The sequence below is a fragment of the Procambarus clarkii genome, chromosome 51 (genome assembly GCF_040958095.1).
Source record: "Procambarus clarkii isolate CNS0578487 chromosome 51, FALCON_Pclarkii_2.0, whole genome shotgun sequence".
NCBI classification, from domain to species: Eukaryota; Metazoa; Arthropoda; class Malacostraca; order Decapoda; family Cambaridae; genus Procambarus; species Procambarus clarkii.
In genome coordinates this window covers 16,757,713-16,782,216 of record NC_091200.1, presented here as the reverse complement: position 1 = coordinate 16,782,216, position 24,504 = coordinate 16,757,713, and the positions used below count along the sequence as shown (strand labels likewise).

At 37.3% G+C, this 24,504-nt stretch overlaps 1 protein-coding gene across 4 annotated transcripts in view; it reads right to left on the bottom strand.

Moving 5' to 3' along the window:
- Positions 1 to 11,723: 11,723 nt before the first annotated feature.
- The window catches only part of PKD (serine/threonine-protein kinase D3), a 149,483-nt gene continuing 136,702 nt past the window's right edge, over positions 11,724 to 24,504 (bottom strand). For all 4 annotated transcript variants that reach the window (XM_069304044.1, XM_045768884.2, XM_045768886.2 and 1 more), the window contains one exon: positions 11,724 to 23,447. In XM_069304044.1, coding sequence (XP_069160145.1) covers positions 23,191 to 23,447 — 257 coding nt within the window. In that variant the 3' untranslated portion in view covers positions 11,724 to 23,190. The remainder of the gene's footprint in view (positions 23,448 to 24,504) is intronic.

The following is a 24,504-nucleotide window of genomic DNA, read 5'->3' as shown; positions in this document are numbered from 1 at the left end:
ATATAGCACGAACCCCAAATAGGAAAATTTACACTATTTCATAAACATACTAGTTCATTAGCCTAAGATATTATATATGTCCTTCCCTACACGACCTCACCTAACCTGACCTAGCATATCCAACCCTGGATTTTGTTAAAGTTGGCGAAATTTATGCTATGCCACCTAAATTTCACCAAATTTAAGGCAATTTCCACCAAATATACCCAAATATTGCGTAGCATAGCACTGCCAAAGCCCATTTTCTCCTATTCCATACTACCCTACACAACCTCACCTAACCTGACCTAGCATATCCAAACCTGGATTTTGCTAAAGTTGGTGAAATTTATGCTATGCCACCTAAATTACACCTAATTGAAGGCAATTTCCACCAAATATACACAAATATTGCGTAGCATAGCACTGCCAAAGCCCATTTTCTCCTATTCCATACTACCCTACACAACCTCACCTAACCTGACCTAGCATATCCAAACCTGGATTTTGCTAAAGTTGGCGAAATTTATGCTATGCCACCTAAATTACACCTAATTGAAGGCAATTTCCACCAAATATACACAAATATTGTGTATCATAGCATCGCCAAAGCCCATTTTCTCCTATTCCATACTACCCTACACAACCTCACCTAACCTGACCTAGCATATCCAAACCTGGATTTCGTTAAAGTCGGCGAAATTTTTGCTATGCCACCTAAATTCGACCAAATATACCCAAATGTTGTGTATCATAGCATCGCCAAAGTCCATTTTTACCTACATTTTCTCCTATTCCATCCTACCCTATACAACCTCACCTAACCTATCCTAGCATATCCAAACCTAGATTTGGTTAAAGTCGGCGAAATTAAAGTTATCCCATATAAATTTGACCTAATTTAAGACAATTCCCACCAAATATACCCAAAAATGTTTTTTGAACATAGCACGGCCAAAGCTCATTTTAGCTGAGTTTTCACCTATTCCAACCTGCCCTAGACAACCCTACCCAGCCTCTCCTGGCATATCCAAAGTCAGATTTGCTTATAGTTGGCAAAGTTTATGCCTTTCCCACCTAAATTTTACCTAATTTATGCCAATTTCCACCGAATATACCCAAATGTTTTGTATCTTAGCATGGTCAAAGTTCATTTCACCCAAGTTTTTCACCTATTCCATCTTACCTTACACAGCCTTGCCTAACCTTACCTAGCATATCCCAAGCTAGATTTGATTAGAGTTCGTGAAATTTATGCATACTCACCTAAATTCAACCTAATTTAAGACAATTTCTACCCAATATACCCAAAATGATTTGTTACATAGCACAGCCAAAGACCATTTTACCCGAGTTTTCACATATTCCAACCTACCCTACATAGCCTTACCTATCCCTGACCTAGCAGATTTGATTAAAGTTGGGGGGGAAATTTAAGCTATCGCCATCAAATTGGAGACAATTTCCACCAAATATGCCTAAATGTTGTGTATCATAGCACAGCCAAAACCCATTTTACCTACATTTTCATCCATTCCATCTAAACCTGGACCTAGCCTCTGATACTACATATACTCAGAGAAGTGATGTTTTTTTTATATGAACCTAAATGCCCGTGCCTAACCTGCAAGAGTCTTGGAGCTTTGTTGAATATTTTATCTATTTTTCTTCGAAAACTGAAGTTTTGGATATGAACCTATCCGCACTGTGCCTAACCTGCTAGGTTCTTTGTTGACCATTGTAACCATATTCATAGAAAAGTGATGTTTTGGATATGGACCTAACAGCCCCTCTCCTTTAAAACTTGGAACTGTGTTCAATATTGTAGATATAGTGTTGGGTATGTGTTTTTGTTTTTACACATCAACCCAACCGACCTGGACCTAACCTCCCTTCATCTAACTTCAAATTTATCGTAAATATGGAAGGACGTGTTGTTTGTGCAACAACCCAACCGTCCTTGACCTAACCTCCATTTATCAAACTTCAAATTTATCATAAATATGGGAGGACCGTGTTATTTGTGCATCAACCCAGCCGTCCTGGGCCTAACCTCCCTTTATCTAACTTCAAATTTATTGTATATATGGGAAGAAGGTGTTGTTTATGCATCAACCCAACCGCCCTGGACCTAACCTCTGATACACGAATCTTGGTTCAACATTGCATTATACTCGTAGCATATTTTTTTTCACATAATTCATCCATCCTCAACCTAACCTCTATTACCTGGGGGAGGGAGGTTAATGGAAAATATGATAATAATAGGAATTTTTTCTACATCAGTTCAACTTAACCATCCTTAACCTAACCTTAGTTAGAAAGGGATATAACTCACCAAAGCTATTTAATTACCATTTACCTCATTTTCCTTATCCTAACCTATAACTAAAGGGTTTAGACCCCCCTTTACCTCGAAATTATACTGTATATTTAAGGTAGGAATATATTTTCTCAGATAAACCTAACATTCCCTAATTTAACCCTATACTATAATTTCGAGGTAAAGGGGGGTCTAAACCCTTTAGTTATAGGTTAGGATAAGGAAAATGAGGTAAATGGTAATTAAATAGTTTTGGTGAGTTATATCCCTTTCTAACTAAGGTTAGGTTAAGGATGGTTAAGTTGAACTGATGTAGAAAAAATTCCTATTATTATCATATTTTCCATTAACCTCCCTCCCCCAGGTAATAGAGGTTAGGTTGAGGATGGATGAATTATGTGAAAAAAAATATGCTACGAGTATAATGCAATGTTGAACCAAGATTCGTGTATCAGAGGTTAGGTCCAGGGCGGTTGGGTTGATGCATAAACAACACCTTCTTCCCATATATACAATAAATTTGAAGTTAGATAAAGGGAGGTTAGGCCCAGGACGGCTGGATTGATGCACAAATAACACGGTCCTCCCATATTTATGATAAATTTGAAGTTTGATAAATGGAGGTTAGGTCAAGGACGGTTGGGTTGTTGCACAAACAACACGTCCTTCCATATTTACGATAAATTTGAAGTTAGATGAAGGGAGGTTAGGTCCAGGTCGGTTGGGTTGATGTGTAAAAACAAAAACACATACCCAACACTATATCTACAATATTGAACACAGTTCCAAGTTTTAAAGGAGAGGGGCTGTTAGGTCCATATCCAAAACATCACTTTTCTATGAATATGGTTACAATGGTCAACAAAGAACCTAGCAGGTTAGGCACAGTGCGGATAGGTTCATATCCAAAACTTCAGTTTTCGAAGAAAAATAGATAAAATATTCAACAAAGCTCCAAGACTCTTGCAGGTTAGGCACGGGCATTTAGGTTCATATAAAAAAAACATCACTTCTCTGAGTATATGTAGTATCAGAGGCTAGGTCCAGGTTTAGATGGAATGGATGAAAATGTAGGTAAAATGGGTTTTGGCTGTGCTATGATACACAACATTTAGGCATATTTGGTGGAAATTGTCTCCAATTTGATGGCGATAGCTTAAATTTCCCCCCCAACTTTAATCAAATCTGCTAGGTCAGGGATAGGTAAGGCTATGTAGGGTAGGTTGGAATATGTGAAAACTCGGGTAAAATGGTCTTTGGCTGTGCTATGTAACAAATCATTTTGGGTATATTGGGTAGAAATTGTCTTAAATTAGGTTGAATTTAGGTGAGTAAGCATAAATTTCACGAACTCTAATCAAATCTAGCTTGGGATATGCTAGGTAAGGTTAGGCAAGGCTGTGTAAGGTAAGATGGAATAGGTGAAAAACTTGGGTGAAATGAACTTTGACCATGCTAAGATACAAAACATTTGGGTATATTCGGTGGAAATTGGCATAAATTAGGTAAAATTTAGGTGGGAAAGGCATAAACTTTGCCAACTATAAGCAAATCTGACTTTGGATATGCCAGGAGAGGCTGGGTAGGGTTGTCTAGGGCAGGTTGGAATAGGTGAAAACTCAGCTAAAATGAGCTTTGGCCGTGCTATGTTCAAAAAACATTTTTGGGTATATTTGGTGGGAATTGTCTTAAATTAGGTCAAATTTATATGGGATAACTTTAATTTCGCCGACTTTAACCAAATCTAGGTTTGGATATGCTAGGATAGGTTAGGTGAGGTTGTATAGGGTAGGATGGAATAGGAGAAAATGTAGGTAAAAATGGACTTTGGCGATGCTATGATACACAACATTTGGGTATATTTGGTCGAATTTAGGTGGCATAGCAAAAATTTCGCCGACTTTAACGAAATCCAGGTTTGGATATGCTAGGTCAGGTTAGGTGAGGTTGTGTAGGGTAGTATGGAATAGGAGAAAATGGGCTTTGGCGATGCTATGATACACAATATTTGTGTATATTTGGTGGAAATTGCCTTCAATTAGGTGTAATTTAGGTGGCATAGCATAAATTTCGCCAACTTTAGCAAAATCCAGGTTTGGATATGCTAGGTCAGGTTAGGTGAGGTTGTGTAGGGTAGTATGGAATAGGAGAAAATGGGCTTTGGCAGTGCTATGCTACGCAATATTTGTGTATATTTGGTGGAAATTGCCTTCAATTAGGTGTAATTTAGGTGGCATAGCATAAATTTCACCAACTTTAGCAAAATCCAGGTTTGGATATGCTAGGTCAGGTTAGGTGAGGTTGTGTAGGGTAGTATGGAATAGGAGAAAATGGGCTTTGGCAGTGCTATGCTACGCAATATTTGGGTATATTTGGTGGAAATTGCCTTAAATTTGGTGAAATTTAGGTGGCATAGCATAAATTTCGCCAACTTTAACAAAATCCAGGGTTGGATATGCTAGGTCAGGTTAGGTGAGGTCGTGTAGGGAAGGACATATATAATATCTTAGGCTAATGAACTAGTATGTTTATGAAATAGTGTAAATTTTCCTATTTGGGGTTCGTGCTATATGGCAGACTCATATAATGTATGGACAGAGGCGACATAGGCTTGTATGTGAGGATATGGGATGCTCATATTTAGTAAGTTTAGCTAGGTTGAATTTAGTCCAATTTGCGTAGTATAAGTATATTTTTGATAGATTTCGATGAATTTAAGTTTTAACAGGATGCATTTTGATAAGATATAGCAAATTTGTCTAAAATTATCATAGACAATACTGACTTCACCTAACCCCACCTGCCCTAACATAACTAAGGCTAGAATAAATAAGTCTGATAGATGGTTTGAATAAATACATAAATATGGTGGCCTGATTGGAGAGAATGCAACAAGGAAGGTATTAATAAGACATAAAAACAGTGGACATATGTTAGATGAATAGTTTAGCACTAATAATGTCGATATCTTAATGGAAAAGAATGTGTTATATATTGAGCTCATCGGAAGTCATATGAACCATTTTAATATGTGAAATTCTGACTTTTGGGGAGTTGGTTAAACTCAGCATATTATAATTAATGTCCTAAATATACCCAGAAAAATATCATGCAAATTGTGTATTGTTTGTCCTAGTTGGTTGTGTTTGTACATATATAGCACAATTAATATACTTGTGTATTAATTGTGCAGATTATGTATTTTGCATAAGTTGTATGATTATTGCAATTATGTATTGATTATATTTCTATAAATTGTGTATTGTTTTGTGCAAGTTGTATGTATTAATTGTATATGTTTTTGGTTGTGTATTTGCGGATATTGCATAGTTGTGTATTTAAGGAATATGTGCTAGTTATGTATTGTTCATATTTTGGCAAGTTGCGTATTGATTATATTTTTGAGCAAGTTGTGTAAATGCCGCAATTGTATTTGTGTAAATAGTGTATTTATGCTAGTTGTGTATTTTCATATTTGGGGTAGTTATGTTTTGTATGTATTTGTTCTAGATATGCATTTGTACAAGCTGTGTAATAATTATGAAAGATGTGTAATATTTGTATAAGTTGTGTATTAATTGAGCATGTTGTGTAATTGCATATGGACGAATTGTTTATTTATACCTTTGTGTATTGATTGTCATTGTGCAAGTTGAGTAATTATATAGCAAGTTTTCTTGTATTAATTGTGCAAAGATGTAAAATAATTACACAAACTGTGTAATAATCGTCCATGTTTTATAATAATTTTTGTGATAATAGTGCATTTATGCAAGTTGTGTTTTTAATTTGTTGAAGTGGAACTGATGCAACTGTATTTGTGTGTGAAAATTGTGTATTTTGTGTAAGCTCTGTAATCTGATAAAATAGATTTATGGTGTAAGTGTATTTTGGTTTATGAGACAATGTATGGGTATTTTGTGAAAATTATGTTTGTGAAATTGTGTAATTTTAGTGAAAGCGCATTTTTGATTGTCTAAATGCATAAGACTTTTGATATATTTGTGCAAAATACCGTACTTTGTGTAAAATGTCATACTCTGAGTGTACATGCAATATTGTGTAAATGGTATATTTTGTATGCAACTGACATATTTTGTATGAAAATGTCATATTTTTTATGTGATGGCATATTTTGAGTGTAAATAATATATTTTGTGCATAAATGGCATGTTTGGTGTGTAAATGCTGTATTTTCTGTGTGTAAGGCATAAATTACATCTGATTAATGGGGGAAAATGGTGGCAAAAAACTAGGCTATTCTCTATGAATGTATGGGTTGTGGAGTATGTGTAGGTATGCATGATTGTATTTGCGACTGTTGGTTTAGAAACAAGTCACCTGATTTGCGTAGTAAGACTAGGATTTTTTGAGGTGTAGAAATGATTAGCCTATGAATATAGTGACTAGCATCCAGCTAAGTTGCTAAATGGATGAATTGAGGTGCGACATTTGGATATCTATTTGATGGATGTGAGGACAGTTGACTAGCCTATGAAGACAGCCACTAATCCGCTGTACTGCCAGATGTGTGGTAACTACTTGTGGATTATAGTAGAATATCTAGCTATAGGGTTTAATAATTGCTGTTGTGTATAAAACTAGAATGACAGCTATTTATTAAAACTATTATTGTAAACTAATACCTTAAGTGGATCCCTTGGTTGTTTTAAGCATAGGGTGGACATGAATGAGATTGGGTGGAAATATATAGGAGCTGCCTCGTATGGGCCAATAGGACCTCTGCAGTCACCTTTATTCTTATGTTCAGCTCACCTGCTATGCTGCCAGATGTACGATTCTGCTTAAATTGCAGTATGACATTTGGCATTCTGTTATACTTTTGAACTTATCACTGAATAATGATGACAGTTGTGGATGACTAAAATGTATATTCTTATACCTCTGATTAGGTTAGGTGGGGATGGATAGTCTAGTCATTTTTGAATAATAACATCAAATACTCATGCCAGTAGGACGCCAAAGGTCGCATTGGTTGTCTGGTGACGTCATACATAGTTGACCAGTCAGGTGCTGTAATACCTTCACACCTATATGCTAATGACCATCAATACATTATCCCTATACCTGAGTTCGCTTTTCACGATGTCACTAAACAATAACAATAACTGTTCTGTAGAATGTATTTGTTTGTTATATATAATAAGTTAGGATAGGTTAGGTTAGGAAGGTTTGATCGGGTTTATGAATAACAGAAAATATAAGCAATGAGCCAAAATACGAGCTATTGTAGCTGAATATCAACTTTGATGAAGCACAGAGTATAGGTGAGGTATTAAGCTAGATTAAGAGTTCACACTTATGTGTGTACCTCCTGGGATCCGCATTTAGCGCGCCTTGCGCCGCAGAAGGCCTTATTTTAAAATATGAGAGGCTTGCTTTTACTGAATGAGATTTTTTTATTTGTTATATGCCATAGCAAGGTGTGGGAGGTATGTTTTGAGCGAATGTGAGACGTGTGTGAGGTTAAGGACAATATTGGTTACTACTGAAAACGCATTGAAATCGCCAATGCCCAGGGCTCTGTTTTTTCATATAAATGAATGATAGCAGTTTTTTCATTTTATTTTTTGCCCTATGCATAATAAACGATCCTTCAAGAAAGATTGTCAAAGCTCAAATTACATTCTCTAGAATGAAGATGACGAAGAAGAAATAGGGGTGACATGATAGAGGTGCGACTGAATGGTCATAGTAAAGGGGAATATTAATAACCTATTATACGTATCAACATGAAACAGAATAGGCATGAATTGAATAAGTTTTATATTTAGGAAAAAGACCTGGGTAAATATAGGTAACAGGGGACGAACTTGAAAATACATACATAACTTCTTGCAGTGCTTCTCTAGAACGACGATGATGAAGAAGAAATAGGGGTGACATGATAGACGTGTGACTGAATGGTCATAGTAAAGGGGAATATTAATGACCCATTATACGTATCAACATGAAACAGAACAGGAATGAATTGGATAAGTTATATATTTAGGAAAAAGACCTGGGTGAATATAGGTAACAGGGGAAGAACTCGAAAAATACACAAATAACTTCTTGCAGTGCTGCTCCCCTTTTGTTTCATGCAATGACCGATGGTTGGAAGTAAATAGGAAATTTAAAATAGTCTAGGGTTGATGGTATTTTACATTAAGTTTCAGGGTTACCGTTTTTGCCCTATGCATAATAAACGATCCTTCAAGAAAGATTGTCATAGCTCAAATTACATTCTCTAGAAGGACGACGAAGAAGAAATAGGGGTGACATGATAGAGGTGTGACTGAATGGTCATACTAAAGGGGAATATTAATAGCCTATTATACGTATCAACATGAAACAGAATAGGAATGAATTGGATAAGTTTTATATTTAGGAAAAAGACCTGGGTAAATACAGGCAGCAGGGGACGAACTTGAAAATACACACATAACATCTTGCAGTGCTGAAGTTATGTTCTTCCCTCACATAAGCGAGCCCCTTTGATAAATGTAATGGGCGATGGTTGGAAGTAAATATGAAATTAAAAATAGACTAGGGATGATGGTATTTAACATTAGGTTTCAAGGTCACTGTTGTATCGCAAAACACACGACTCATAGACCGGCTTTTTAAACCCCTTGAACATGCCGGTGCAGGAACGATGAGGGGCTAGCTGGTGACGTCATTGACCATTAGCAATGTCTGTGCAGGGTCACTGAGCTGACGAAATTTGGGGATGACTGGAGGCGGCCGTTTAATCCCCTTGAGCGAAAACCCAGGGGCCATAGACCGTGCTTGGGAAAATATTCGAGAAAACCCAGGGGCCATAGACCGTGCTTGGGAAAATATTCGAGAAAACACAGGGGCCGTAGACCGTGCTTGGGAAAATATTCGAGAAAACACAGGGGCAGTAGACCGTGCTTGGGAAAACATTCGAGAAAAGCCAGGGGCCATAGACCGTGCGTGGGAAGAAGCAAAACGCACGGGCATAGGCCCAGAGAAAACACAGGGGCCTATGCCCGTGCGGGGGAAAAAGCAAAACGCACGGGCATAGGCCCGGTTTCCACTACTTCTGGGTACTTCCCCTAAGGACTTTCGCCCTATTGCTCTCACAAGTTGTGTCTGCAAACTCTTTGAACGTATGGTTAACGTTCGTCTGATGTGGTTCCTGGAACACCATCACCTCCTCTCCCCTTCTCAATTTGGTTTCCGCAAGTGCCGCAGCACGACAGATGTCCTGGTGAACTTGGAGGTCTATATTCGTACTGCTTTTGCTGCGAAGACCTCCGTTGTTGCCGTCCTTTTTGACCTAGAAAAGGCTTACGACACCACTTGGCGTTATCATATCCTATCTCAACTTCATTCTTTTGGCCTTCGTGGTCATCTCCCTCTCTTTCTCCGCAGCTTGCTCTCTCGTCGTTCCTTTCGGGTGCGCCTTGGTACCGCTCTCTCTCCCTCTTTTCAGCAATACGAAGGTGTGCCCCAGGGTAGTGTTCTGAACACTACTCTTTTTCTTGTTGCCCTCAATGGTCTTCTTTCCTCTCTTCCTTCTGGTGTCTTCTCCGCTCTCTATGTCGATGATCTTACCCTTTGTTGTCAGGGTGATGATTCGCCTCTCCTTCAACGCCGGCTTCAACTTGCAATTGATGCCGTGTCGTCTTGGGCCACAGGTCATGGCTTCAAGTTCTCTACTTCTAAGACTTGTGCCATGACTTTTACGCGGAAACGGGTTGTTCTTCGTCCCTCTTTGTCACTTTATGGTCATCCCCTTGAATACAAAGATTCCGCGAAGCTTTTGGGGTTATTCCTTGACACTCGTTTGTCTTGGTCTCCCCATATCTCTTACCTCCGTGTTGAGTGCTCTAAGGCCCTTACCCTCCTTCGGGTCTTGTCCCATACTTCTTGGGGGGCAGATAGGCGCACTCTCCTTGCTTTACATTCCTCTCTCGTCCTGTCTAAGCTCGATTATGGTTGCCCTGCTTACTCGTCTGCTTCTCCTTCTACTCTTCGCCGTCTTGATGCTTTGCACCATACTGGGTTGCGCCTCAGTTCTGGTGCCTTTCGTTCGACTCCCATCCTTAGCTTGTATGTTGACACTGGCCTCCTGTCTCTCCAGGACCGCCGTGATCGCTACTGTCTTCGCTATCTTGCGCGGTCCTTGCAACATCCTTCCTCTCGCCTCTGTCGTGCTTTAACTTTTACCCCTCCTGCGGTTCCTGTTCCTCTTCACCACCTCCCTCTTTCTGTCCGGTTATCTCGCCTACAGGATTCTCTCTCCGTTCGTATTTCTGATGTTTCTCCTCGTGTTGTTCCTTCTTTGCCCCCGTGGAGGGTCCCTCTTCCGCGGTTTTGTACGTCCTTGACCCGTATCACTAAAGCTTTTACCCCTCCTACGGTTCTAAAACGCCTTTTCCTCGAGCACTTTTCTTCTCACTCCCGCTCCGTTTCTGTCTTCACCGATGGGTCTAAGTCAGCGGACGGTGTTGGCTACTCTGTTGTTTTTCCTGATCGCACTTATATGTGTCGCTTGCCTCCGGAGACTAGCATCTTTACAGCAGAACTTTATGCTATTCTCTATGCTCTTCGTCTCCTGCTTTCTCGTTGTCAGTCTTCCTTTGTGGTTGTTGTTGACTCTCGTAGTGCCCTCATGGCTCTCGGGTCCTTTAATCCGGTTCATCCAGTAGTTGTCGAGATCCAGCATTGGCTGTTTCTCGTTCACAGTAAATTTAAGTCGGTTGAGTTTTGTTGGGTTCCCAGCCATATTGGTGTGTCTTTAAATGAGCGTGCGGATGCTGCCGCTAAGGAAGCTGTCCGCTCTTGTCCCATCTCTCGTAAAGGCATTCCGTATTCCGACTTTTACCCAGTTATCCATTCCTCAGTTCTTACCCGTTGGCAGGCTTCTTGGTTGTCTGTTACTGGTAACAAGCTACGTACTCTTAAATGTTGTGTTTCCTCGTGGCCGTCCTCCTTCCACCGTAACCGGCGGTGGGAAACAGCTCTGGCGAGGTTGCGTATTGGCCATACTCGCTTAACCCATGGTCACTTGATGGAGCGCCGCCCTGCTCCTTATTGTCCTAGTTGCATTGTCCCTCTTACGGTCGTGCATGTCCTTCTTGAATGTCCTGACTTCCAGGACGAGCGTGTGTCTTGCTTTCCGACTGCCCCTCGCGGTCACCTGTCCCTCGATAGAATTCTTGGTGACTCGGATACTTTTGATATCGTTCGCCTTATGCGTTTTTGTTCTCGTATTGGCATCCTTGGTGATATTTAGCGCCCTCTGATTATTTTGCGTATTCGATGGTGCTACATAGCCTTCCCGGTTTGGTGCCTTCTTTTGATAATTACTTACTTACTTACTTACTTCTATCCATAATAAATTTGATATACAGTATATCTAGATGAGAAAATCATTAAGGGAATAAAATTATTTCTTCCATATAAAACCAGTTTATTAAGCAACCCAATTTGGAAGAGAAGTTTTTCAAATGCATGGAATCTCTCATACATATTATATAAAGAAAATATACTCTAAGTACATGGATTTCACGAACCAACTCCTGCCAAGGTATATGATAAAGGAATGTCTACAAGCAAAAAAAAAACAAAAAACAAAAAATAAATAATAATAATAGCAGTAAACAATCATATATTAGAGCCTAATAGTATGTTTCAAAAAATAAACAAAGCAATAGCTCATTTATCAAGTGAAAGCATTACTTTATCCTTACCTTGTAGCTGGCATACTTACCACACAAGCAAGGCCTACCTCTGCTCTGACAACAACTTAAAGTGGTTTTAATTGTAATTAAATTATAAAATCTATTAATCATTAGTTGGCATCTACAAGAGAAGTTACACAATTATCATGTATTAATAATTATCTTTTGAAGCTAATCTAATTTGAAACCTAATCTACAAGAAATTGTGTATGTCAAAGAACAAAATCATGGGTTATGTAAATTATCCATACCTAGAATCCCATTAATATAAGCTTAATACATATTTATATCTTTCATTTATACTTTGGGATAGGAATGCACATTTATAACTGCTATTGACCTGTAATTTCTGCCAGTGCTCTTCAAATAAACAGAGCACATTTAAGCCACCGTTTCTATCACACCCAAGACTAATTGAATTGTCATCGAATTCCCATAAACATTTTAAACTAGTAAAATTACAAATCTTTAAAAGAATTTCATTTGTTATAAAGTAATGAATCATTATATTAAAATTTTATATTTTGTAATCTATAATTGATAAATTTTCACAAAGTAATAAAAGATCAAAGTGTTATAGTAATCTTTCATACACATCTCTTACCCAAAGCTTCTCCCTATATTTCCATGTGTTCTCCATTAAACTTGGACATACAAATGATCCCAATGTTATTACTGTTACGCCAGAAGTGAAGCTTACTAACATTACCTTGTACATGACAGTCTCTCAAGGGCCAAAGTTATAAACTGCCTTATTTCTAAATTTAATGAACAACTTTAAACTTACAATGAATATAAAAACTTGACACTAATATCCGAGCTGGCAAGAATTAAGTTGTTGTCACAGCCTTTATTTACACCAACTTTTTTATACTGTACATGTATATTACAAAATCAAACTTTTTGAACAAATTTGTATCTAACAAATTATATTTAAAAATAATAAAACAAAGCTAAAACTTGTACAGTTCTTATAAATGGCTGCCAATAATATAACATCAATTAAAATTGGATTTAAAGATGCAAGAAAACTCTAATATTGCTATGATGCATACTTGTGTGGAAGCTGTTGCTTCACACTTGTGAGCGCCAACTATATAATTCTGGAACATTTATACTGTATCATATTTTACAAAAATTAAATCACAAATATTGTGAAAGTGATACTAATGTACAAAGACAAGATCACATTTTGAGGATTATTATGAAACTGTTTGAAATAACATTTCAAGCAAATTCAGAGTTATCATCCTCATAGCATAAAGACACATTGCAAATCATCATCTTGCCATATAATTAAAAAGATGCAGACAAGATAACTATATTTCATAATAAAATCCATTCCAACAGAACCTCAATATTTCACACCGAAACAATTTGCATAGGCGACTAATATTACCTGCTGTATGCAGGATATACAAATATAATTCATAAACTACACATTTTTTCCTGAATGATTACACTTTAAAAACTTGTAGTCTTGTACACATTAATGCAAGTGATAAATACAGCTTCAGAATATGGCATTCAACTGCATTTTATAACTTTATAATTTTAACTACTTTACACCAATGTGAAAACTAGTTTTATTTTTTAATTTGTCAAAATGTTCTCAAATAAAAATACTATACAGTATATATTATATATACATATGTATTTAGATTTAAACTGAATTACAGTATGTCATTATTAATTTTAACAATTTCAACATATGTTGTCATATTGTCTGATAAAACTGATAAATATCAAATCAGAGAAACCCTGAGCACACACTAATACTGGTATCTGTATCAGACATTTGCACATGTATTAATGAAATTGATTATGAAGTGTTATTTTCCCACATTAGTTACGCCTATTCTAGCTAGACATCAGACTCATGTGCCTCACTGCTGCTTTAACAAAAGTTTATGAGAGTCCATCAGATGAACTTGCATGCTTGGCAACATCTACTCTCAATAAATCCATATTGATGATAGATGGTGGATAACTACAGTACAAAACATCTGGCTGCAGGTTATGTAGAAGCTAAATTTTGCCTGTACAATAGACTTGAATACTGAATTAGAACAATATGCTTAAATGTTGCAGCAATTATGCAGTGAGAGTTCTCGTCTGGGTAATGGATTATATCAGGCTTCATGTGTAGGCATACTGTTATGCAGCCAGACCTGCTGCCACATTTCTAATACATCTAACTTACAAAAAGGGTGTTAAATTTGTATTAGTAAAAGTCAGCAAATGGGTTCTCAAAGTACAGTAAGTCCTAAGTCGGCATAACTATGTAGTGCACCTTTAAAATCCCGTCTTTAGCTTCTCGCCAAACTTTCTCACAGCAAATGATACACAGTTCAGCAATACATACTTCAGTATATTCATATAAATACAATGATTGTATGCATGTAAATTATAATGTATGATCAAAAATTAGGGAAATTTATTTGTTCACCTACCTTTTTGTAGCACAATTGGTCTTGATACCCAGAGGCAGAAACATGTGGTTATAGCAGTATATCATGCCCATCTACTAAACTTCTGCATTCACTCCAGAACAGACTTTTGAAGTCCTCAATTTCCATGATTAATGCCATAATCTCAGCTACAAAACGAGTGTGCACCATTAAAGCCAGCCCAAGGCTACAATACTGCATAAATCAGTGGTAAATATGCACATCAAAATCCTCATGCTTTGAAGGTTTCAATATTTTTTGTGCCACTTCTCTCTCCACCACAGCTTACCATCTAATCCACAATTTATATGACCTGCTACCAATGTCATACTCCTCTGCCAGCCACTTTCCTACCCACCCACAATTACATTTTTATTATAGCTCTGCTTTTCATCCATACCAAATTCTTGCCCCTAACTGAATGTATCCATACTACTCTTGTAAAGACATGGCTTTAAATCTCAAATAATGATACATCAAAAGAGAAGTCTGTGAAAATACTCGAGTAATAAGAAGGCAGACAGTGCTCTCACATGGAAAACAGTCAGGATACATACCCTCACAGTGGTGAGGATGCCTCAAAAAACTGTCACAAACTCATATTTTATAATACAGTACAAGCCTAAGTAAAATATTTCTAAAATATATATGCATTTTGAATAATATTTACAAATAAAAAAGCAAGATTAGCAAATACTGTACAATAAAATAAACTGAGGTAACTACGTGAACTGAATTTGGATTTCCAGATTTACTTTTGAGAAAACTAACATCCATAAAAAATCATAGGGATGAATTTGGTTAGATATTTTGTGGGCTCCATTATATGGTGGCCCATATATGCAAATCATATTCAAAATAAAGAAGATATCACTCAGGATGACTATATAGGAAAGAGGTTGAAAATGTTTCAGATCTATGATGTTAATACTGTTGTCCTTGGCTATACAGTACATATGATACCCATACTTTTTTAGAATTTGTAGCCTATGTATACTTTACATCACAAAGAACACTTCACGATTACTTTATTTGTAATTCCAGCAATTTAAATAGTCTCAACGAACAATAAATTATTTTTACACAAAAGAAATTGTCAGTATATAGCTAAAAATGTATTAATGCATTGAGAAACATCATCCATCATTTTAGCAATCATAGTTAAAGAAATTCTCATTCTATCCTAAACATTTGTCATGCTGTTTTATAAATCCTTAAAATCACTTTCATTTCTAAAAATTATAACGTTTTCTCAAAAATTGAAGACAAAAAAAACATTTTGGGAAATCTATTCTGGTATTCAATTCTCCATGGTTAAGATATCAATACATATTATTCCATAATCCACTTTATATATAATAAGTTTTTTCAATATCTTAATGCCTTTAAATCTATTATACCTGTATTCTTAGACATACACCACCTAAAGAATCTAATTGGTAATGTGGGTTATATTTAGTACAGTATTATGATAATTTCTGCTATAATTTTTATTTTATCCTAATGTATTGCTTACTATTTCCCATGATGGGATCTAACAGATGTGATTATTAATGTTTAGTATCCTCGCCTGATGTCACAGCCACAAATATGGAACTGTCGCCTAACGATGATGATGTCACCATTCCCATTCTCTGATGTCTAATATGAGCATGAAGGAGCAAGAAATCAAGAATGTAGTGCTGATGGACAAGTATTTTATAAACAAAAAATTGGACTGTCTTGCAACTATTTCTGAAACATTTATTAGAAAATCAAAATTGCAATTAAAGACAAAATTCCTAAGTTTTATAAATTTCTTTATTCACAATATTAATCTTTTTAATATACACTATACTTGAAAGCAGTAATTGTAGGCACGGAGTGAAAGTACAACAGCAATGGAGCTTTCAATAAAGGTTAGGTAAAGGAAAGAAGTGATGATCACTAAAAACATGTTACTGTCAGATCAAATTTACCGAGACCATTCAAACTGTAAATTAATTTATCAGAGTTGGCCATAGAGCAGCATTCACAAAAGTATACATGTAAATATTTGTTATTTAATAGAGCAAAGTGTATTTCATTTACAAAGGAAGAGAAATCAGAAGTGTATCGTGTTCATAAACGTTCTGACACCCTACATACTACATTCGTACAATAGCAGTCTGGGTTATCTACATGCTGCAGCCTCCAATTACTGATAAAAGATCTTTATAGCCAAATATAGAATAATAAATTTACATGACCAAATATCTGATCAATATAAAGTTACACTCCACAAGATATGAAATTACCAGTAGCTTTATATTCAAAACAATTCATCTTCACTTTGTATTTCAACAAATTTGTAACCACACTTTTAAAAATTAATTATTATAATAAATTTATTACTGAACATGCAGCATTTTTGTTAACCCTTAGGCAACGGTTATCGTCAGTTGTTGATTCACAGGGCAATGCGATTATCACGTGAAGATTTAAGAAATTATTGTCTGGGTTTTACATGTATGATGCAAATATGGATATAATAGGTCTATGTGGATGTAATGGAGTTAACCTTGACTCATGAACACATTCCTGCTACCATTTCATGGTACAACTGGGGTTATCGACAAGAATGTTACTAGGGGAATGCGGTCATCATCATATGATGATTTAAACATTTATTGTCTGGGTTTTACATGCATGACCATTTCTCCATAGCCACTGTCTAGGGGTTAAATATGTAGCACTAATAACCTACTTGCTGCACATCCACACATCAATACTAACATTGTTATGTGCTATGATTTGACAGCTTCAGAACATTTTTACAAAATTAAAATAGCTAAAGAAAATTCATTTTAAAATTTATTGTTTGTCCATCATTTGCAAATTATTTGTGAATTATCAAGGTTCTTATGCACATGAATTAATTTCTTAACAATATTGAACTAAAATGTTAGGCAGCAACTGTATTTGTACATAAAAAAATTTCCTATTGTATTAATCAATGTATACAAAGAAAATGTTACTATATAACATAGTTCCTAGTGCCATATTTTTTTCATGCTCCATCCACACTACACTGTTTTCTTTTAGCAGAATGTTCATTGATACAAAATTGTTGAATTTATTTTTTATCACAAATATATTCCATAATACGTTCATTCATCAATCAAAAGGTTTGATCAGTAAGGTTAAATTGACTTCACACAATAATTCTCATTCATTTAGCAAGGATATAAAGGCTTGTCTTGCAGAAACACACTTCATAAACAGTTGCAATTTGTTTGTAGTCTACATACTCTACACTGACCAGTCCTGATGATCCTTGATATTCTTGGCATTCTCTAGCCAAAAAAACACGCTAATCAGCACACTTGTTTTATTTTATGGTTTACATATATTTATCAAAACTGTTATGAGATAAATGTGAGATTAAATTTATTTTCATGTTGATAAATCTACATTTGTAATAATTAATAATATACAGAACTACACAAGTAAATCACAATAATGTTATATATCTGAGAAACTCTCTGGAGCAGGATGGCATCTGGGGTGACCCAGGGCACTGGTTTCATTCCTCTCTACTACTCCAAAGTTGTCTCGTATATAAAACCATTTATATTAGTATGCCCCTCTTAATTTCATTAATAGCTCAAGGATAATATCAGTTTAATTTCCTGGAAGCCATGAGGCGTCTAAAATAGTAAAGTACCAGATTTCTGTGACTCCTCAAAGTCAACATGTTATTAGCTATTGTTTACATAGCATTTCTGCATATTCTAAACAAAGCAAGTAAACCTTGCAAACACTAGTACTATCATTACAATAAACCGGATTCTGCATTACCCAATGACAAATATTACACTAAACTAGATATTCTTGTATCACAGCAGATTGAGAAAGGTATCCACGGTCCACCATGCCAAGCGTGTCTGAACACAAAAACTATGAAATTATAAAAATACAAATCCTGACCATCTCATGATACAGACAATATAAAATATTCTTAAAAATACAATTATCTCCTATTTCAAAATCTCTCCTTGAGAGTTGAAGTGTAGATGATGTGGGATTGTGGGTGGGTGGTTGAGACTGTAGTGGGAGCTGGGTAGGCTGGATGTAAAAACTTGGTTGGGGAATATGAAGGATGGGTGAATTCGATATGGAGGTAGTATGTGGGGAGGGGAGAGGGGGGGGGGGGTAATGGGCACAATGTGGGGTGGGGTGGAGGGGCTGAGGTGCTTGGTCAAAGTGGCCGCTTCTTTGTTAATAAACTTTTCTAGACTCGCTTCTTTAAATTTAACAAATGTAATCAGTATAAAAAAAAAGTAAATGTTTTGACTAATTAAATGTTCTTTTCTGGTCCAGCTTTATGGAGATGCACCAAGTCTCTGAGACTCCTTGCCTACCAGGAGTCTGGATGAGAATAAGGTATGTCTATGAGGCAAAGTGACCTTGGGATCAGACATCAACCCAAAATAAGAAAAAAAAAATTTAAGTGCAACAAAACAAATAACTGACTGAAGAAAATTAAGTACCCACAAGTAACTGTGAATGATCATTACAGTGATGTGAACACCCTAATTGTGATGTGCTTGACTGCCACCAGAAAACAACCCAGGTCACCCAGGGTCTCGGCCAGCTTATCCCCTCACTCGCAAGTCAACCAAGACAAAACCTCTTCACCCCATTGGGAAGAAAGGAATAGGACAGGGATGGGGAGCTATTAAGTGCCCCATAAAAGGGTATTTCTTTAAGTTTCAGGAGACAGGGCCTGCATTTCCAAAATGGAGTAGACGGCAGAAGATGGTCTCGGGCAGAGAGGCACCAGTAGCATGTCACGCATCGAAACTACACAATCGTGGCAAGTCTGAGGTATACTCCAAATACAGCCAGAAGCCAACAACCAAGATGGATCACCCAGAATAAGCCCAGAGACCAAATATCAACCAATCAGCAAGGAATAAGAGAGGACAGATCATTGGCTGGCAGAAAAACTTCCAGAGGGATGCCAGGAAATAGACAGGCTGAAGAGCCAAGCACAGACCCCCTAAACCCAGGGAACTGACCACCGAACCATGGACTAGAAAAGACCCCAGCCAAAGAATCTGTAAGACCAGGATGACAAACCTGGAGAAGAAGGAATACTGTTCAAGATGCCCACTACAAATGGCACAAGGCAAGACACAGAGGTCACAAGAACTCTAAGCCACCAGGTCCAGAGGTAAAGTAACAGTGCCACAACCAGGCCAGCTTGACTGCTACCAAGATCTAGGAAACCAAAGCACACAAAAGTAATCAGAAATACTACCATAAATCACACACACACACACTATAAGAGTAGCATGCCAAGAAAGTCCATGGGGACCTCTGACAATACAAGACTAGGGAAACCCCAAACAATTAACAGCCAGAAGCAGAAACAGAGGGAAATGGGATGCCAACTGACCAAAGCAGGGTATAAAAAAAAAAAAAAAAAAAAAAAAAAAAAAAAAAAAAAAAGCAAGAAACTATAAAGAGAACAAAGAAAAACAAAGAAAAAGCAAAGAACCCAAAGAATTTTCCATGTATGACCTCACAGGGACAAGTAGGAAAGCTGATATCAAGAAGGATATACATGACACACCGTGTCTCTCAGTGCCTTGCAGTCACCCCTGCAGAACAGGAACATCAGGGCCAGCCAGACCACACCCCTAGAGATGAGAAAGAAACCTCAGAGCTTCTCAATGGTAACAGAGGACTGATGGGGAACCACAAAGCCACAGCTACCACTAAAAAGCATAGACAAACTGAACTCAGCTGGGAAATGAAACCCCAGGGATTGCTGTATACCAGATCACCATAGACCCTACAAACCCAGAGGCAGAGGAGCTGAATAGGTACCCATAGTTGGTGGTACCTGTATAATAAAAATAAAAAAAACAGAGCTTGAACAGACATGGCCATGACTTCAGAGTAGGAGCCAAAGTAGGCCTCATTAGCCAAAATGCAGTGAGAGGAGACCATAGGGGATTTAATCAAGATACAAATCCAAATCTGAAAACACTCATGGTAATGGGTAGATTATGCCCCAGGAAATGACAGGGAGGGAAGACAAACAAGCCTTCTAGGAGACTAAGTCCCTCATTCCTAGCTAAAACACAGCGACCAATAGGGTGACAGGGCAAACCAGAGGCCTGCTCAAACAAAACCCCAAAGGGCATTGCCTGAAACATGGAGGAACAAAAAATAGGAGGTAACACCCAGCACAGAAGCCCTATTAAAACCCATGGGCTGCTAAAACAAAAGAAGGCTACAAGAAAGCTGTCAAAATCCAAGAGTTATGGCCCAGCTACTACTAGCTCACTCATAGTTAAAACAGGTAAACAAAAATCAAAACCCATCCCCCACCAAAAATAAAAAAATAAAAAAAAAAAGTATTTCTATAAAAAATTATAAACCCCAGCTAGAGATGGTGGTACAGAGGGGGCCCCACAGAGAACTCCCAAAAGCAAGAACAAGGACCCCCTTTTACCCTCACAGACCAAGATAATCACACATGGAAAATGAGGCGCAGGCAAGGAAGAGTGCCACAACCCACCAGGCCAACCACAAACACCAAAGCAATGAAAACACACCAGTGCTAAAGATAATGCCATGAAGACCAAGGTGAATATCCACAGCTACAATGGCAAGAGCCAACAGGGCAGGATGAGAGCATCCTTGTACAAACACAGACAGATGTTGACCACTTCAAAAGTGTAAAGTATGGAAATGGACAGAGATGCTAAAACAATCTGAGAACATAACTACATTATGGCCAAAATTCAACAAGGACAAGGAAAATCAGCCACCTGGCCCATCATGCAGGCCAAACCCTAAACCCCGACCATAAACATTGGACACAGAAAGGCGTAGGCAGCCAGAGACAAGGACAATCACTAATGTTATCCAAGCAGCCAATCTATGAAAGCATAAAGTCCTAACACTTACAGGGAGCAGGGCCAACCACATGTACACAGCTGATTACTGCACCCTTCATTAACACATGCCACAAAGAACAAGTCCTGTGCATTATTCTGAAGCAAGGTAACTCAAAGGTTGCCAGTTTGTAGAGAAGAAACCTTAACACCTCAGAGCAGGTATCTTTACTTGTCCCAACCTATCTCTGTTGGGACAGGTAAAACATGAGACAACTACGAGAGAAAGGAACTCTGGATTACAGTCACAACAAAATACAAAGCTATGGGACACACAATGTGGGGTGACAAACACAGCAATGAAGGGAGGGGGGTGGGAAGGAGCAGTGGCCTAGCCATGTTCCACGACTAGCCAACACCACTTAGCTTAAGCATGCAACTATGGATGAGCCCAGTCAGAGGTCATCTACTGCTGCATGCTTCAGCATCCCTTCGATACTGTGACCAAGTGAATGGAAGGGCAGGCTGGCAGGGATCCCAAGTGAATGAGAGGGCAGGCTAGCAGGGATCCAAAGTGATCTGGGCTGCCATTTGGTTGCAGTCAACTGCATCAATAGAGGATGTTTATGAAGCAAGAAAAACTGATTTGTTAACTCTGAGTTTCTAATTTTCTTTGCATTTATGCCTTCTGGTGGGAGTAACTCATTTTTGTTTTTGTTTCTCTTGGATGATCTCTGATCCTCGAGCTCCCCTCCTTCTCTGTAGAGTGCGGCAAATATAGCACCTGAATCCAATAGGTAAGGGTGGATCTCATATGCCTGGTGCATCTTTCCACAGCTTGGCTTGACCAGGACTTAGGTCAGGAAGCAACTGAGGGTGCCCTCTCAGAAAATCTGTGTCACTTGGTTGCACTGTCCAATAATGAAAAGCAGGTTAGTTTATGATATATTTAGCTACACTGCTTAATTTCAATAGCAACCATGCTTTTGGCCTCAAACTTAAGTTTCAAGTCAAAATGATGAGGTATTCTCGAAACATTGAACAGGAACCATGAGAAAGAAAAACTAATAATTAGACAAAAAAAAAATTACAATTAAAACAAGGTAATAGTTGACACAAGCTATCAATTAGTGCATAAGAGTATTTCCAGTGCATGTGAACCAAAATATAAAGTAAGTGTGCCTTAAAATTCTTCCATTTCCAATTTAAGTTGCATTAGCTTTATGCTTGTGCAACTTGAGCTTTAGTTCAAGTACAAGATATGCATCAAATACACAGACAATCCTCCATAATGTTGTAGGTTACAGTTCTATCAGCCCCTTCATATTTAATGCATAGACATGCCAATGTCAACGTGAATGATAGACAAAGAAAATATATTTTATATATATATATATATATATATATATATATATATATATATATATATATATATATATATATATATATATATATATATATATATATATATATATATATATATATATATATATAAAAGAGAGAGAGAGAGAGAGAGAGAGAGATATAGATAGGGTGAGACAATTTTTTATGTCTCCAAGACTTGTACAACTTCCCACCCTCTCATTTCTTCAGTTTTATTTAGAAGCTCAAAATATCTATCTGTTCCAATTTTAAGTTTCAATCTCGGTATCAGAATACACTTTTGTAGAAAAGTCTGCAATATCATATATCTTGTACTGCAGGGTTCTGCATACTTTCAAATTTGCAATTACCTGCCATGGCAACTCACTGTACATTATATTGCCTTCTTAAAATTAGACCACTTCAAAATGGAATATGTAAATAGTTACTCTTGCAGCATCTGATAAAATTATAGAAATTAAAATTAATTATGCAGCTAATACATCCTCGTCTGGACACGCGGATGTTGGAGTTACAGGAGATAATTGTTCACCAGGTCTACGATAGGTTGCCCAGCGAGCATCATCAGATTCGTGTGTAATATATCGAACACCAACTTTTTGTTCTAGTTCCCTAAGATCACACCAACACTGATAGTCCTGAAGCCACAGATGTGCCAGTGACTTGTCCACTGTAAGACGTTTCCTCTGTTTTACTTGTAACAAATTGGTAATCAGGTCAATAGCTGAAAACAAAACATGAAAAATTAGCCAAAAATCCATGTGGATCAATAAACAAACTTAAAAATTAGGAAAATTCAAACAGTGTAATTAGGTTAAACTAGATATGATTCAATGGCACTAAGGCTATTGGAGGTTTTTTTATTTTCCTACCTTAACATACAATATCTTCTGAAAAACAATTACTGGTACATAAAATTAATTAAAATGAAAACATGCTTGTGAATTGTTTCTCCTTTTTTGTCTCAATTTGAGAGAATAAAGCATTGATGGGCACTCTTTCTTTTGGTTGTGTGTGATAGTTGGGAGGTCACTGGTGGATCTTATCTCTCTCACAGCTTCTCTCTTGGATTACTAGATAGTAGCAGTAAATACATCTCATCTGGACTGGCCTTCTAGGGATTTTTCTGTACCCATTTCCTCAGATTAAGGTTATTCTTTCCGTTTTTTCCAGGCTGGAAGATTTCAGGTTAGGTCGTTTTCCTGGCTCAGTTGTGGGCCAGACCAACCATGGTTCCTGGTCCTTCTTGCTCATTGTCACTTTCCACTTCCCTTCCCCAAGTGTCATTTCTCAGCAGATCAGCAACCAGACATTTTGGAATATTTCTCGGTTCTCCAGTGATCTACATGTATGGAGGTTTTGACACTTTTGTATAGTGATTTGTATGAGGGTTCAAGTGGTAGATGTTTTGGCATCTCCAATGTGTTCTTTCCATCATTATGATGTGGGTTGAAAGGCTTTTCATCTGTTCTTGTCCTTCAATCTGATTTCCTCAGCTTTGGTTGCTTTTATGTCTGTCTGTCTTTACCTAGTTTCCCTTAAAATGCCATCTCATGCTAATTACAGTTTTATCCAACTGATTGGATTGGGACAAGCTTTGTTCTCAATTGTTTGTTTGTTTTGCTTGAGTATATACTGAAGACCAGCTCACAAATAAGCCGTATCCACTGGCTTCTGGAGAGCTATGATTAAAATTATATCTGAATTGCTGCACCATGATTATAAGATACTCAATACTCTACAAGATTATCAATATGACTTCTAAACCCATACAGTAATCA